Source organism: Myotis daubentonii, chromosome 8, assembly GCF_963259705.1.
Source record: "Myotis daubentonii chromosome 8, mMyoDau2.1, whole genome shotgun sequence".
NCBI lineage: Eukaryota > Metazoa > Chordata > Mammalia > Chiroptera > Vespertilionidae > Myotis > Myotis daubentonii.
The window spans coordinates 17,389,257-17,403,432 of record NC_081847.1 but is presented as its reverse complement, the minus strand read 5'-3'; the positions used below and the strand labels follow the sequence as shown (position 1 = coordinate 17,403,432).

The 14,176-nt window shown below is 47.0% G+C and overlaps 1 protein-coding gene and 1 non-coding gene across 11 annotated transcripts in view; both read left to right on the top strand.

The window, feature by feature from the left end:
• Positions 1 to 10,203, top strand: part of RIN2 (Ras and Rab interactor 2) — a 213,994-nt gene extending 203,791 nt beyond the window's left edge. For all 10 annotated transcript variants that reach the window (XM_059705433.1, XM_059705435.1, XM_059705439.1 and 7 more), the window contains 3 exons: positions 99 to 230; positions 4,982 to 5,145; positions 8,372 to 10,203. In XM_059705433.1, coding sequence (XP_059561416.1) covers positions 99 to 230; positions 4,982 to 5,145; positions 8,372 to 8,695 — 620 coding nt within the window. In that variant the 3' untranslated portion in view covers positions 8,696 to 10,203. The remainder of the gene's footprint in view (positions 1 to 98; positions 231 to 4,981; positions 5,146 to 8,371) is intronic.
• LOC132240376 (small Cajal body-specific RNA 24) lies at positions 3,962 to 4,090 on the top strand. Its single transcript, XR_009454295.1, has one exon. It is a non-coding gene; the product is annotated as a small Cajal body-specific RNA 24 (non-coding RNA).
• Positions 10,204 to 14,176: the final 3,973 nt, after the last annotated feature.

The following is a 14,176-nucleotide window of genomic DNA, read 5'->3' as shown; positions in this document are numbered from 1 at the left end:
GATGACTCCCCACTGTCTAATAAAAGCAGCAAGCAGGAGACGAAAGCAAGAAATGCTGGTAAAAATATTCCTGTCTTCCCCTTTCCTCCTACTCCCAGGGAGGATGTATGGCGCCGACGACTTCCTACCGGTCCTGACCTATGTCATAGCTCAGTGCGACATGCTGGAACTGGACACGGAAATCGAGTACATGATGGAGCTCTTAGACCCTTCGCTGTTGCACGGAGAAGGTAGCGTACGTTCGGGAAGGTGGGAGGAACTGGGTGCTGAGGGGGGCTTTTGTCTTTGTTGTTGAGATGAAGTTCACGTAACAAAATCAGCTCTTTTAAAGTGAACTATTTGGTGGCATGTAGTACACTCACATGTTGTGTAATCCACCACTTTTTTCTAGCCCCTAAAATGTATCCCAAAATAGCCCTGGCCGTATGGCTCAGTTGGCCGGAGCATCATCCTACTATACACAAAAAGGTTTCGAGTTCGATTGATTATGGGAAGCAACCAATCACTGTTTCTCTCTCTCTCTCCCTTCTTCTCTCTCTAAAAATCAGTAAAACATATCTTCAGGTGAGGATTAAGCAATTTTTAAAGACATATATAACCCCCCCACACACACACAAATAAAACCCTGTACCTATTAAGCACTTATGTGGGAGCTTTTTAGAAATCCTAAGGATTAAGTCTAATTTTAATTTAAAAGAATGTGCTGATTTTTTTTCTAACAACAAAAGTAATACACAGTCATTGTAGAAAATTTGGAAACATCGGAAAAACACACAAAAAAATGTAACCCTGCCATAATTACACTTCACCAAGATTGGTTGATTGCAATAAAAAAAAAAATGTTGTTCAATAGAATAAATGGTATTTTGAAAAAAGAAATAGTTTCTTCGCTTTCAAGAGGAAATCGTAAACGTTTGTTAGAGACTATTTCCACTGTCAGGAGAATGTCCTGCTGTTACTTGGTTTTCATCATTTTTTAGCGAGTTGGTGTTCAAAATGAAAACAGCATTGATTTTCTTTTTCATTTAGAAAAATAGTGTCTGCTCTTGGTTAAAATAAAAAGGCAGTGGAGTTAAAATCTGGGCAGTTCGCTTTTGATTTATCTTGGCAGTTCGGTTTTCTTCCTGTGCCTGCCTGACACCAACGTGTCTTAGCAGACATGCCTTCTCCTTACACACGAGTTAGGTATTTTGCCATGGAAATAAGTTGGCTGAAAAACAGAAATAACTGGGACTCTTCTGTGGGCTTGTCTTTTTAAAGGAGAACCAATCAGGGCCTGCGCATTGTGAATCCGGGTCATCCGTTTCCATGTGTCCCCTGAGTTCTGAATTGTTACCTATACTTTTTTTTTTTTTCCGTCTTTTCTCCCGTGAGTTTTGGTCCAGGCTTGAGTGAAAAGGTCCAGGGGCTGATAGGATTCCCCAGGGAATGCGTCATACTTGCATTTTCCCCGAAGGAAACGTAAATGTATCGTCATCCCCACAACGTGTTGCTTAGTTTCCTACCGTTGGCCTTTCTTACCAGGCCTGTCCTCCTCCTGGGAGCCCATAAGGGACACCCTTCCCACCTCTCTAGGGCTCGTGCTGACTCAGGATTAGGGAAAATACCTTCCATCCCGTCCCTCCACCCTGGACAGATATGAATGAGCCTCTTTCATCCCTCTCCCCTCTTGCCTGTTTATCGCCCCTCATTTTCATTCACAACCTGAGCCACCACAGCCCTGCCTGGAGCTTTCCTTACCTGCTCTGCCCTGGGCTTTGATGGGTTGGGGGGGGGGGGGGGGAGTGGTTTTGTCCAGTGACCAAGAGAAGCACCCAGGCCATCATGCTTACATTTTGCATCATTATTACATATTGCAATATTTTTGGAATTTTGTGTGCATCCAGGTTTGTTGTTGTTGTTTTTAGCTCCGATCATGTTTAATTCTAGTGATAAGTATGTCACATTCTTGGCACTTTAGGGAAAGAACATGCCAGTTTCACTCAGAAAATAACCATTCCGTTGCTGACCATGTGTGCTTGGGACAGACATATGCTTACATCTGGTGGCCCGAGGATCTAGGCAGCCAATTTCTGCCACCTCTCCCAGCCTTTCCCCAAAGGAAGACACTGCCCCGGACACTGTGTCGATGACAGATGAGCAGGTTGCTGTCCTCACCTCTGGGAATCACACATGAGAGAGACACAAGGGCCCAGCTGGTGAACATACAGAGCAGCCTGTGAGCTCATGCCCAACTGGAGCCTGCCTCCACAGAGCTGTGTCTCGGGCTTCTTGGCTGCCTTCCGGGGGAGAGCAGGGCAGCCCAGTCGGCTTGGCTGTGGTTACAGACCAGGCCTGCGTGTCAGTGAACTGAAGCTCTGTGACCAGCAGCAAGAAGCTGCGAGCAGAGAGCCACATCACCCACCCCGCCCTCGAGGCCAGCCCAAGGCCCTTTGGTTTGCAGGGCAACAGCCCACATCTCTTCGGCTGCTTATGCGGGGAGTTTCATTGACGGAAAAAGCATCAGAGAACCCTTTTACGTGCACAGCTCTCGTGGTAGGGTTATAGTTTTGCTGAAATGTAAACTTTCCTCTAATTGCTTCCTCATGTTTCAAAGTGTGGTCAGTTTTGTGCTTCCAGCATTTTGAGTTTTCTCTTGTGGCCTGAACAGATCACAGCTATGGAGTCTAAAATTTTTTTTTCCCTTTTTCCCCATTGGCCTCTCCCCAGCTGCTCCCACCCCCCAGCGCATGCCCTCACCCCCTAGTGTCTGTGTCCATTGATTATGCTTATATGCATGCATGCAAGTCCTTTGGTTGCTCTCTTACCCCTGCCCCCCCTCCACCCCCAACCCTCCCCTGCATTCCCTCTGAGGTTTGGTGGTCTGTTCAATGCTTGTATTGTCTCTGGATCTATGGAGTCTAAAATTTGATTCCAAAGGAAACACCCTTCCCCCCAAACTTGATTGTAACAGTCCCTCCAAGTCCCAGCTCTAAGACACCTCTTTCTTGACTATTTAAGTCGATATTGATTTCTCCTGAAATTCTGTGGCATTTAAATGTACTACTGCATTTCACGGTCAATCATGTGCTGATTTGTTTTTAGAACAAATATTTAGTAAAAATCAACTACTCAACAGTTCTGAATTAGTGTGTGGAGCTACCTTGGGGAACTTACCCCCAGCTGGTGGGGCCATGAAACTATTCAAATAACTAAACAAAAAGCCTGACATGTGATCTGTGCATGGAAAGTGCATTGTTCAGAGTGGCCTACATGCTGCTCCCATTAAAAATTCCCAGCCCTGGCTGGTTTTGCTCAGTGAATAGAGCATCGGCCCAAAGACTAAAGGGTGTGGGTTCTATTCCGGTCAAGGGCACGTACTTCGATTGCAGGCTCGATCCCCGGCCCCAGTTGGGGCGCATATGGGAGTCAACCAATCAATGTGTCTCTCTCACATTGATGTTTCTCTCTGTGTGTCTTTCCCCCATTCCTTTCACTCTCTCTAAAAATCAATGGGGAAAAAAATATCCCTGGGTGAGGATTAACAAAAAACAAAACTAACCCCCAAACCTCCATCCGTGACCTGAAAACCACAGAGGTGTTCTCTTTCTCACGTTACCTGTCCACTGTGATTCACGGGGCTCATTTCTCAGGTGGGGGACCAGTTGCCATCTTGACTGTTGTCACTTGTTGAACAGAGATAGTTGTTTAGGATCTTGCATTGGCAGCTAAATACTTTGGCCATGAAGGTGGCACTTCTGCACAAAACTGATTTCACCACAACTAACTTTTTCTGGTTCCTGCATGAATAAACTACCAGGGTCCATTTATTTTAGTAAATTTATAAACTTCTGGAGAGCAGGGACTCAGACTCTACTTCCTGAAAATCCAGCCCCTGCTCTGTACGTGTCTTGGGCTCATGGTAGAGATTCAATTGTATGTTGACAAGGAATGTTTCTCAATTTAAAATGCAGTGTCCATGTGGACATTTACTTCAGCCAGTTTCTTCTTAAAGTGAAGAAAACTCTTTGTAAATGTCCTAGAGAAATATAGTAGCTTTCTGTTCACCCTTTGCAAGTGGAAAGGGTGGATCGTTCCTCTACTGACATATATGTAATTTTTACAGTGGGGGTGCCCAATTAGGGAATTTTTAATAAATATTTGGGGCGCCTTCTAGTGGTTCTAGAGCACAGTGCTTGCAAGTTTCCCAGGAGGCACCAATTTATAGTTGAGGACAAAACGATGAACATATTTCTGTGTATCTCACGGTGTTGTAGTCTTTTAACATTCCCCAAGCATAAAAAATCATTCGTAAATGCTGCAGAAAAGGGACATTACTTGCTTCTCCTTGTAAATTACTTTTTTCCTAAATGTGTCACCTTAGTTCCCAAGTAAGGGTAGGGAAAGGAGTTAGGAGGAAGTTCTTTTGAAAAACCCATATTATTGGGAACACACTTGTATATTGTGCAGTCCTTTCGAAGCATATATTTTACTTAAAATTTAGAAAATACTAATTCCTAAAAAAAAAAAAAGGAAGCCCCAGAAAGTATTGCCAGGAGATATGCGGACTCCTGTTGCTAAAGTAAATGATTCTGGCCTCATAGAAGTTGACCTCCCACCCACACATGCCTCCCCACCTCCCTCAGGGCTACAAAAAGGCTTGACCTTTTCTGGCAAAACATTTTCACAATTGCATTTAAATAATTGAGATTTTTGTATGTCTCGCCCATTGGAATGGGAATCCCACCAGTGAACACAGGCATTGTCAGCCAGGGCCATCAGCCAGGGCCGTCGGTGTCCCTGTGCCAGGGACGGGTCACCCAGTACATCCGTGGGGATGATGCGTGAATGGACAGATGGAGGCGCGAAGGACGCTCTCTTGGCTGTGTGCTGCTGTGGTCCCACGGCACATGCAAGAAAATACAGGGCACATCTTCTACAAGTCCCCTAACTCGTCACCAGAGCAGGAAACTTGGAGACTCACCCTCTGTGTCCTTTCCAGGGGGCTATTACTTGACCAGCGCCTACGGGGCACTGTCTCTGATAAAGAATTTCCAAGAAGAGCAAGCCGCAAGACTGCTCAGCTCCGAGACCAGAGACACCCTGAGGCAGTGGCACAAACGGAGAACCACCAACCGGACCATCCCTTCCGTGGACGACTTTCAGGTATGTGGCCAGGGATGATGAAGGGCGGGGGGGTGGGGGGGGGGAGCCGGGGAGGGCATGCTTCCTTGGCCCGCCACCAAGGCTGAGCTGGCTCCGGGGCACACAGAGCTCAGGGTGCCTGAGGTCCCTCTTTTGTCAAATCATCCGGCGGAAGAGATATTTTAAACCACCCTCTGACCTTGTTGTTTCACTTCTCTGTTTTGCTTATAGTAAAAAAAAATATATGTGGGTTTGGCCCAAGTTTTGCTGCCCTTAAGAAAACAAAGTCAACTTAAGGTGGGATTTCTAGCAGAATGTTCAGCATGAATACTGAGCCCTAAGCAGACAGGAAATCAAGGAGGAAGCTCTCCAGCACAGGTGGCAGGTTTCTTATTTCATCAGAAGACTGAGTAGAGCCCTGGCCGGGTAGCTCAGTTGGTTGGAGCATCGTCCCAACATGCCAAGGTTTGCGGGTTCGATCCCCAGTCAGGGCATTTTCAAGAAGCAACCAGTGAATACATAAATAGGTGGGACAACAAATATCTCTTTCTCTCTCTCCCTCTCTCCCTCCCTCCCTCCCTCCTTCTCTCTCTCTCCCCTCTCTCTTCTTCTCTCTCTAAAATCAGTAAATAAAAATTTGCCCAGCCGGTATGGCTCAGTGGTTGAGTATCGACCCAAGAACCAAGTGGTCATGGTCAGATTCCCATTAGGACACATGCCCAGGTTGCAAGCTCGATCCCCAGTAGGGGGCGTGTAGGAGGCAGCCAATTGATGATGTTTCTCTTTCATCATTGATGTGTCTATCTCTCTATCCCTCTCCCTTCCTCTCTCTCTAAAAAAATAATAAAAACATATTTTTTTAAAAAAAGACTGAGAGGAAATAGCAGGGTTAGGCCCTGAGGCCACCTGGCCTCTCTGAGAGGAGGGAGAGGTGCAGTAATGCCTTCCCTCCTCCCCTTTTTCTCCACCCTTCCCCCCAAAAACGGAAGATCCCAGAATCCCACTGGCAGCATCAGCTCTGGCAGGGCCCCTATCTGGAATTTTTCATGACAGTGGGCAGGTGCCCAGGCATGTGAGATTTCCAAAGAGCTTGTTTCTGAGAGAGGAGAGGCTGATTGGGGCGATAGAAAACCTTACCCAGCACAACCACCCTTGATTGGCTCATTGTCTAGGAAGTTACGAGTAAGTCTGCAAATGAGTTTGAATCATATTTTGCAAATTCCAAATCATATTATAAAACTCAACTGTGTTTTGTTTCTTGGTGCCACATGGTGAACTTTTAAGCAGGACAGATTTGTCCATGTCCGTATTCAGATTCACCTTCCTTGCCTTTTCTGCCTCCCAGTGCTCTGAAAATGATCAAAGGTACATGTGGTACAAAGTCAGCCCTTCCTGGAAAGGCAAGATCTTCACGTTCTTCTCTAAGATAGCAGTGTTCTCAGAAATTCCTCCCTGTGTACATACATCTAAAAAGCAACACATACCGTGGCCTCCCCTGGGCTGTTGAAGAGCTGTCCATGTGTTAAGTGGCTTTGCATATACAGGCCCTTGGGATACTGTGGCTGCCTGTCCCAGGAGGGGACTGCTAAGGCTGCCCACCCTCTGAGGAGAGGAACAGAAGAAATAAGAAAAGCTTATTCGCCCATCTCCCCACCTGCCACCAGCCCCTCCTCCCGCCCCCTCTCTCCATCTGGAGTTTCCAACCTGGAGATCCTCAGCGGCCACAGGGCCCCCTTCCCTCTGCACACTCCTTCCCACTGGCCCTGCTTGCCCAGGAGATGGAGCACCTTAAAATATAACCCAAGAGGGGAGTTGTTAGCACTCAGCTTGGATGTAAAAACAAAAACAGAGACGCAAAACTCCACTTGGAACTCCTAAATCGGGGGTCGCAGACACACACACACAAGTCTCCTCACTGGAGAAGCAGCACGCAACAGTGGTGAAGATGCAGGGTCTGCCACTCACTAGCTGTGTGACCTTGGACAAGTTGCTCAGCCTCTCTGTGCCTCGGTTTCTTCACTAGTCAAATGCAAAAAATGTAGACTTTCACAAAGTCCTCTTCCGGAGTCAATGAGTAAATGGATAGCAGGTGTGTGGGCCGGGTGTCGGGGTGGAGATAGGAGAGGAGGGGGTCGGTAATGTGGAGGATGTGTGTTGGCTGAGGTTCTAATTCCAGCATGTCCATTACCAGTGCAGAGCGCACAGTCCTTCCCGCTGATGGAGCTTGCCCTTCCAACATCCCAGTGAACCCACATGCTAACCATGGAGACGCTGCAGAGCAGGCACCACTTCCCTTCACTCCTGAGAAAGTTTAGAAAGGGAAACTGTTTTAAGCCTGAGAAGCCAAATTTAACTAGGTGTTCTCCATTTTCTCTGGGAACCCCATTCCTAAAGAAGAGGACGCTGAAGGAGTTATTCAGGGTCACAGACTCTCAGAGAGCCTGCTATGAGGGTAGGATTCTTTCTGCCTCATCCGGGCTTTGGGTCTGTGATACAGGAGGCTTATTGTATTTTGTGATGGCATGCACCTGGCCCTAGTCACAGCGCCCAGCCTGCAAACCTCTCCTCCACGCCCCCCAACACCACTGTGCACTCAGTCAGCTCCATCTCCAAAGCCTTTTGGAAGAACCGACATTTTCCTCCTGCTGACTTTTTCCATACTGCACGGAGAGCCATTTGTATTAAATTGAACTACATACAATTGCCATGTGGGGAGGTGGAATGGTCAAATATTGTCAGTATCCTGTGGTCCAACCTAGCATTATTGCCCCTGCTTACGCCTCATGGAAAGTTGTCCAAAACAAGTACATGTGCTCTTGTGTCCACGTGTGTCACACGTCTCTTCCTGCTGACTCCTGGCATGGGGCTCTTCCTCATAGTTTGTTTTTCAAGCTGGGAATCCACCCTGTATCGGATCCGGCTCACCCTCTTCACCAGGGATTTCTTACCCAGGGTTCTTGAAGGACACTCAGGGGTCAGACCAGCTCAGTGAACTTCCTGCTCCTTGTGTTTGTAAGGACTTAAAATACAACCACTCAGTCCATTGCTCCCCCACTGCCCACATTTAGCTCAGCCTCTGTGCTTGCACTTGGCGGCCTCGCATCCTGACATGATCTGGAGGAGCCGGAGCCTTGCTTGAGGAGTGGCTTGCAAGTTAGACTGCTCCCTCACATCTCATCACGCTCACTTATGGCTGCTCGTTTCCCCCTTCTCACCCGGCCCCCCACCTCTCTCTTCCCACCTGCAGAATTACCTCCGAGTTGCCTTCCAAGAGGTGAACAGTGGCTGCACGGGAAAGACGCTCCTGGTGCGACCGTACGTCACCACCGAGGACGTGTGTCAGCTCTGTGCAGAGAAGTTCAAGGTGGGGGACCCTGAGGAGTACAGACTCTTCCTCTTTGTCGACGAAACGTGGCAGCAGCTGGCAGAGGACACCTACCCTCAAAAAATCAAGGCTGAGCTGCACAGCCGGCCACAGCCCCACATCTTCCACTTTGTCTACAAGCGCATCCAGAACGATCCTTATGGCATCATTTTCCAGAATGGGGAAGAAGATCTCCCCACCTCCTAGGAGACACCGGACGCTCCCGTGGTTAGGAACCTCGCCTCCCGCCTTCCACGTGCTTCTGCTTGAAAAGCAGGCACCTCCTTGGCGACCCCTGGGTTCAGTGACTAAGCCATCCACGGGCGGACTTGACCAAGGGCATCTTCAGCCACATTGCCCAAGCCAGGTAGCTGAGGTTCATGACACAGGAGGCTTCTCCCTCAGAGATGGAGAGTTGAATTTGATGGTCTAAGGGTCCTAGACGCATTTGCTGCCGACCCGCAGCCAGGCTCACAACTATGTGTGTGTGTTTAATAAACATGTAAGGTACAAGCCCTTCTCTTGAGTTCATTCAGCAGCAGGTGTCTGACAGGACTGGCCGATGCAGTGCGTCAAGTACTTCTCAGTTCTGTGGATGGCTTCATCCTTTCACTTTTTTTCTATTCTTTCTTGTTTTTGTTTTTTTATTTTACAAAGAGCCTTTGTGTTTTTTATATATTTCATAGAAATTTTTATAGCAGTTGCAGGTAAACTGTCAGGATTGGTTTTTAAACTATTTTTGTAACTTTAAAATATTCTATAATTATGCATGTGATTTTAACATTTAATATTCCAAAAGAAATCTCTTGCTGGATTTGAGAGTATTGAGCATTGTCTAAGTCTCTCTTCTGTAACTGGATGTTTCGGCAACTTTGTGGGGAGAGACTGCTGGATTTCGTAAAGTGATGTATTACTGACACTGGCCACAGAATGCCTTCGGGAATCTGATGTACTGTTACCTTGTTCACGCTCTGTGAGCTTGTGCTGTTTTGTATTTTAACCAAGTGATGCTGAGGATAAGTAGAGACAGGGATGTAGAGAGAGGTCGAGAGAGAAATACGGACTCTAACAAAGGACTAAGGAGTTAGTCTGCTGGTTCAGGCTCCTTGAAGAAAGTGAGAAAAGAAGATGGAAGGAACCACCTATGCTGAGAATGCTATAAATAGTCAGTGAGATTTAGCAACGTTTTTCCATGTTATTTGCCTTTGGAAACAATTTTGAAAACTCCATGAGGAAAGAAAAAAATATATATAACACTTGTTTCCCTTTTACACGTAAGTCAAAATTAACAGCATCAAATTGTTTGGGGCAGAGACCAAGTAATGTGTACGGTGACATTCATGGAGTTCAGTAAGATGCTGCTTGGGAAAGAGTTTGCAAATGCACCAAAAGGCCATCTGCATTTTAAGAATGTGTGGCGAAGTAAATTCATGTTTTGTGAAACCTGGTTGGGGGTGCTCAAAGTATGAGGGTCTTGTATCCACGCAACACAGGTAGTTGCAAAAAACATGTTATTGTTCTGTGCAAAGATGCGTAGGCATCTGACTTGGTTGGCTTTGTACCTTGTCCCTTTGTTAGCTTTTGTGATACATCCAGAACCCTCAGCACATACTGTGTTATACTTCCTTTTGTAAATGATTTTTTAAATGGAATTTTGCACATAATACATTGTAATACTGTACGATAATCATGTGTGAAAATAATTTTGAAATATTCTTTGGTTGCCTTTTTTCTTTGAGAAGCAGGATATAATTGCGCGCCACATAACGTGATGTGAATCAGAAACCCACGCTGGTGTTTGTGGTTAGATAATCTGCAGAGAGGAAACAGAAAACTTTACCTCTTCAGCAGCTTACGTACTGATGTGAGGCAAAACCCAAGGAAAAGGGTGTTCTAACCGGAAAGAATACCCACTGTTACCTACACAGTAATGGGCGTGGCTGGACCTGGAGGACCGTCACAGTTAATCAAACGGGCCCTGCAGACAACCTGCCCATTGTTTCGCAACCTCTGAGCTGCCCTGGCTGAGCATCAGGGGCTCTCAGAATCAGGGCAGAGGCTTGGTCTTCTTTCCTGGTGCTTGGAGCCCCGCCTGGCAGCTGGAAGTGCTTGATAAGCCCTATGTCTGAGCAAACTTCCTAACCCAGTAGGATGGGTCCTTCAACCCCAGACGGCCTGCTCTTTGTATTTACAAAGAATCAAAAATGACAGTCCACCCATGTAGTCGTCCTCCCCACCCTCCAAGTTAAGGTCACCAAGTTGTTCTTGTCCTTAGAAATCCGAACTCTGCTGATTTAAAAGCAAGTCACAACGTCTGAATGGGAGGCAGTCTCAGAGGACAGCGAGATCCAAGCAGGAAAAGTTAGTGTGAGCAACAGAAAAACATCACAAGACAGCGCCTGGTGTTGTGTTGCCATTGGGCAACATTTCCCTGCTAAAATTACAACATCACATGTGTCTTCGCTTTTTCCCCCCACGCAGACATTTCTCAGTTCTTCAAATTGTCAGGAAACAGATTTTGGTAGTTTGGCAGGAATAGAAGGAGAGTAAAAATATACATGCTGGTGGACGGAGAGGAGAATGTATTTCCAGATCTAAAAATGTGTTATAAAAGTTGAATGCCGGCCAGAGGAAAGGAGTTTTTAAAAAATCTTGCATGCACTGCCAAGGATCCCCCCCGGGGACACAGAGTAGAAATAGAAACTGTTCGTGTGGTTTATGTCATGTGAAAGTGACAACTGGAGATCTATAAGAAAACACAACAGGCAGGAAGCCCAGCCATGAATGCTTTCATTCATAAATGTGCCTGCATTCACTGGCCAGCTCTCACCTCCAGTGACTTGGAATGAGAGAGCACTCGGATTATTAGCAGCACTGCCTGGGTACTCCTCCAACGTCTGAGAGAGATGTGTCGGTACCTGGGACACGGGTATTTTCATCATCTGGCAGTATCTGATAGTAAAGCCCTAAAAACCATGATCTTTCAGACCATATTCATGATGGTGAATTTGAGACGGCAACTCATTTACTGTTGCCCATTTACTTAGCCCTGATCAAGTGGGGGATCTGAAAAAATTCACTTAACATTGCAAAATTACAAACAGATAAGAAGATATGGAAGGAGGGAGAAGGAGAGTAGCGTTTTGTCTCAGAGAAGAGGTTCTTGCTTGAGAAAGATCTATTTTTCTCCGGTATCTAAGGACGATCAGCAGTTGACACAAGCGTTTGCCACGTTAACACTGACTTTGCCAGGAAAGGCCTCGAACATTGAAATTACTCAGAAAAGTCTGCTTTTGAATAAAGTGATAACCAAGCTGGGCCTTGAGATCTCAGAGCTCAGAGAAGTCTGCAGAAGCTCGGGTCCAAGTGCAGCAGCTGGAGGAATGGGAATAGCTTCTTCCTTTATTCTGATAAACTAACATTCCTAAGCAGACTTTGCCTGCATTCTGAGACTCCACATGATATTGAGAATAGCATCATGTACATGAATCTGAGCTGTCCTTTGACTAAATGCACTAGAACCACTGCAGTCAGCCCTCTGTGCTCAGCCTGGAAGGCGAAGGTGACCACCGACCAGAGGTGGCCAGGGCCAGACTCAACTAAGGCTGCGGAGTTCCTCCAGATCTGCCTCTCAGCCCGCCCGGGGTGAGGGCCTGGGGGTGGTTTGCGCCTCTGTAACCAGCCCTTGGTGTCCTGGGGGAAATAGCACCTCATATGGAGGCATTTTTTGGCTGTGGCTTCCCTTTCCCCTCATTTAGCTCCAACCCTTCCCTTTCTCTCACTTCTCCCCCTGACTGGAGGGCAGGTTTCCCTCACACTAGTTTTCAGTGAGAGCCATTACGAGGCTCTTTGCCAAAAGCAGGGCTCTGACATGCCACATCCTTTCCACAACCTGTTTCTCTAATTTCAACTAGAGATGCAAAGCTTGGGACAGACCCCACTGCAAACACTCCCACCTGCCCATCACCAGGACCGAGTCCACTGTTCCTATTTGGATCTGGTTCTCAGCTTTGGCCAATTCTTCAAATCACCTGCAGGTGTTTAAAGCTCCTGAGTCCCAGGCTGCCCAGACCGTCAGCATCTCTGCAGATGGCACCAGGCTGCCGTATTTACTAAAACTTCCAAAGTGATCCTACTGCGAAATCAGGCCTGAGAACCACCTGGGTCTTAAGATAGAAACGCATCTGGGAGAGGTAAGACCTGTCTAGGGCCACTAACACCTAACCATGTGTAGGGTCTCCATCTTATTTCTTTTTTTATTTTTTTAAAATATATGTTTATTGATTTCAGAGAGGAAGAGAGAGATAGAAACATCGATGATGAGAGAGAATCGTTGATCAGCTGCCTCCTGCAGGCCCCACGCTGGGGACCAAATCCGCAACCCAGGTATGTGCCCTGACCAGGAATTGAACCGTGACCTCCTGGTTCATAGATCAATGCTCATCCACTGAGCAACGCCAGCTGGGCTCGATCTTCTTTCTTATTCGGCTGGCAGAAGTACTTCTAGCATGGCACTGTTCTATACAAACATGCAGCAAGACACATAAGTCATTTTAAAATTTTATAGTAGCCACATTAAAAAAGGAAAAATGGGTAAAATCAACACTAATATATCACTATGTTACTAATCATTTATTTTAGTAATATACTAGAGGCCCAGTGCATGACATTCATGCAATGGGGTGAGAGGGTCCCTCAGCCCGGCCTGCACCCTCTCACAGTCCGGGACCCCTCGCTCCTTACTGCCCACCTGCAGCTGAGGCGGGAGAGGCACTGACCACCAGGGAGCAGCTACTGAGTTGAGCGTCTGCCTCCTGGTGGTCAGTGCGCATCATAGTGACTGGTTGTTCCGCCGTTCAGTCAATATGCATATTAGCCTTTTATGATATAGGATTAGTAATCTATTTTATTTAACCCATGATATCCCAAATATACTATTTCAATAATCAATCTAAAACAATAAAGAAGTATTTTACATTCGTTCATTTTTTAACATTGTCTTCACAATCTTGTGTATGCTTTGTACTCAGCATCTCACATTTCACCCTAGTCCTGTCCCCAGTGCTCATTAGCCCCACGTGGCTAGTGGCTACCATATTGGACACTGCAGTTCTAGCATATTAACTAGAAATGATTTAAAAAGCTAAAACAAATAATGATATCCTATATAATAAAGAGCTAATATGCTAATTAGCCTGGACAGCAGAACAACCATCTGGACCACCTTCCGGACGAAGCCGGGGCTGTGAGGGCCGAGGCCCTTGCATGAATTTTGTGCCTCTGGCCTCTAGTCTTTATATACAAAAGCCTAAGCGACCAAATGACCGGTCACCCAGTCACTATGATGCACACTGGCCACCAGGGGGCAGATGCTCAACACAGGAGCTACCTCCTAGTGGTCAGTGTGCTCCCACAGCAGGAGCGCCACTCAGCCAGAAGCTGGGCTCATGGCTGACAAGTGCAATTGTGGCGGCGTAAGCCTCTTCCGCCTCTTCCGCCTCCGTGGCAGCGCTACCAGGCAGCAGCAATGGCAGGCACAGTGGGGCTAGGATGGGCGGGAGCGGCACTGCTCGGTGCTCGGGCTCCTCCCGGGCCGCCTGTGGCTTCGTGCACTGCTACATTCCTTGGTTTCTTAAACTGGCAGTGCGACATCCCCTGAGGGGTCCCGAATTGCGAGAGGGTGCAGGC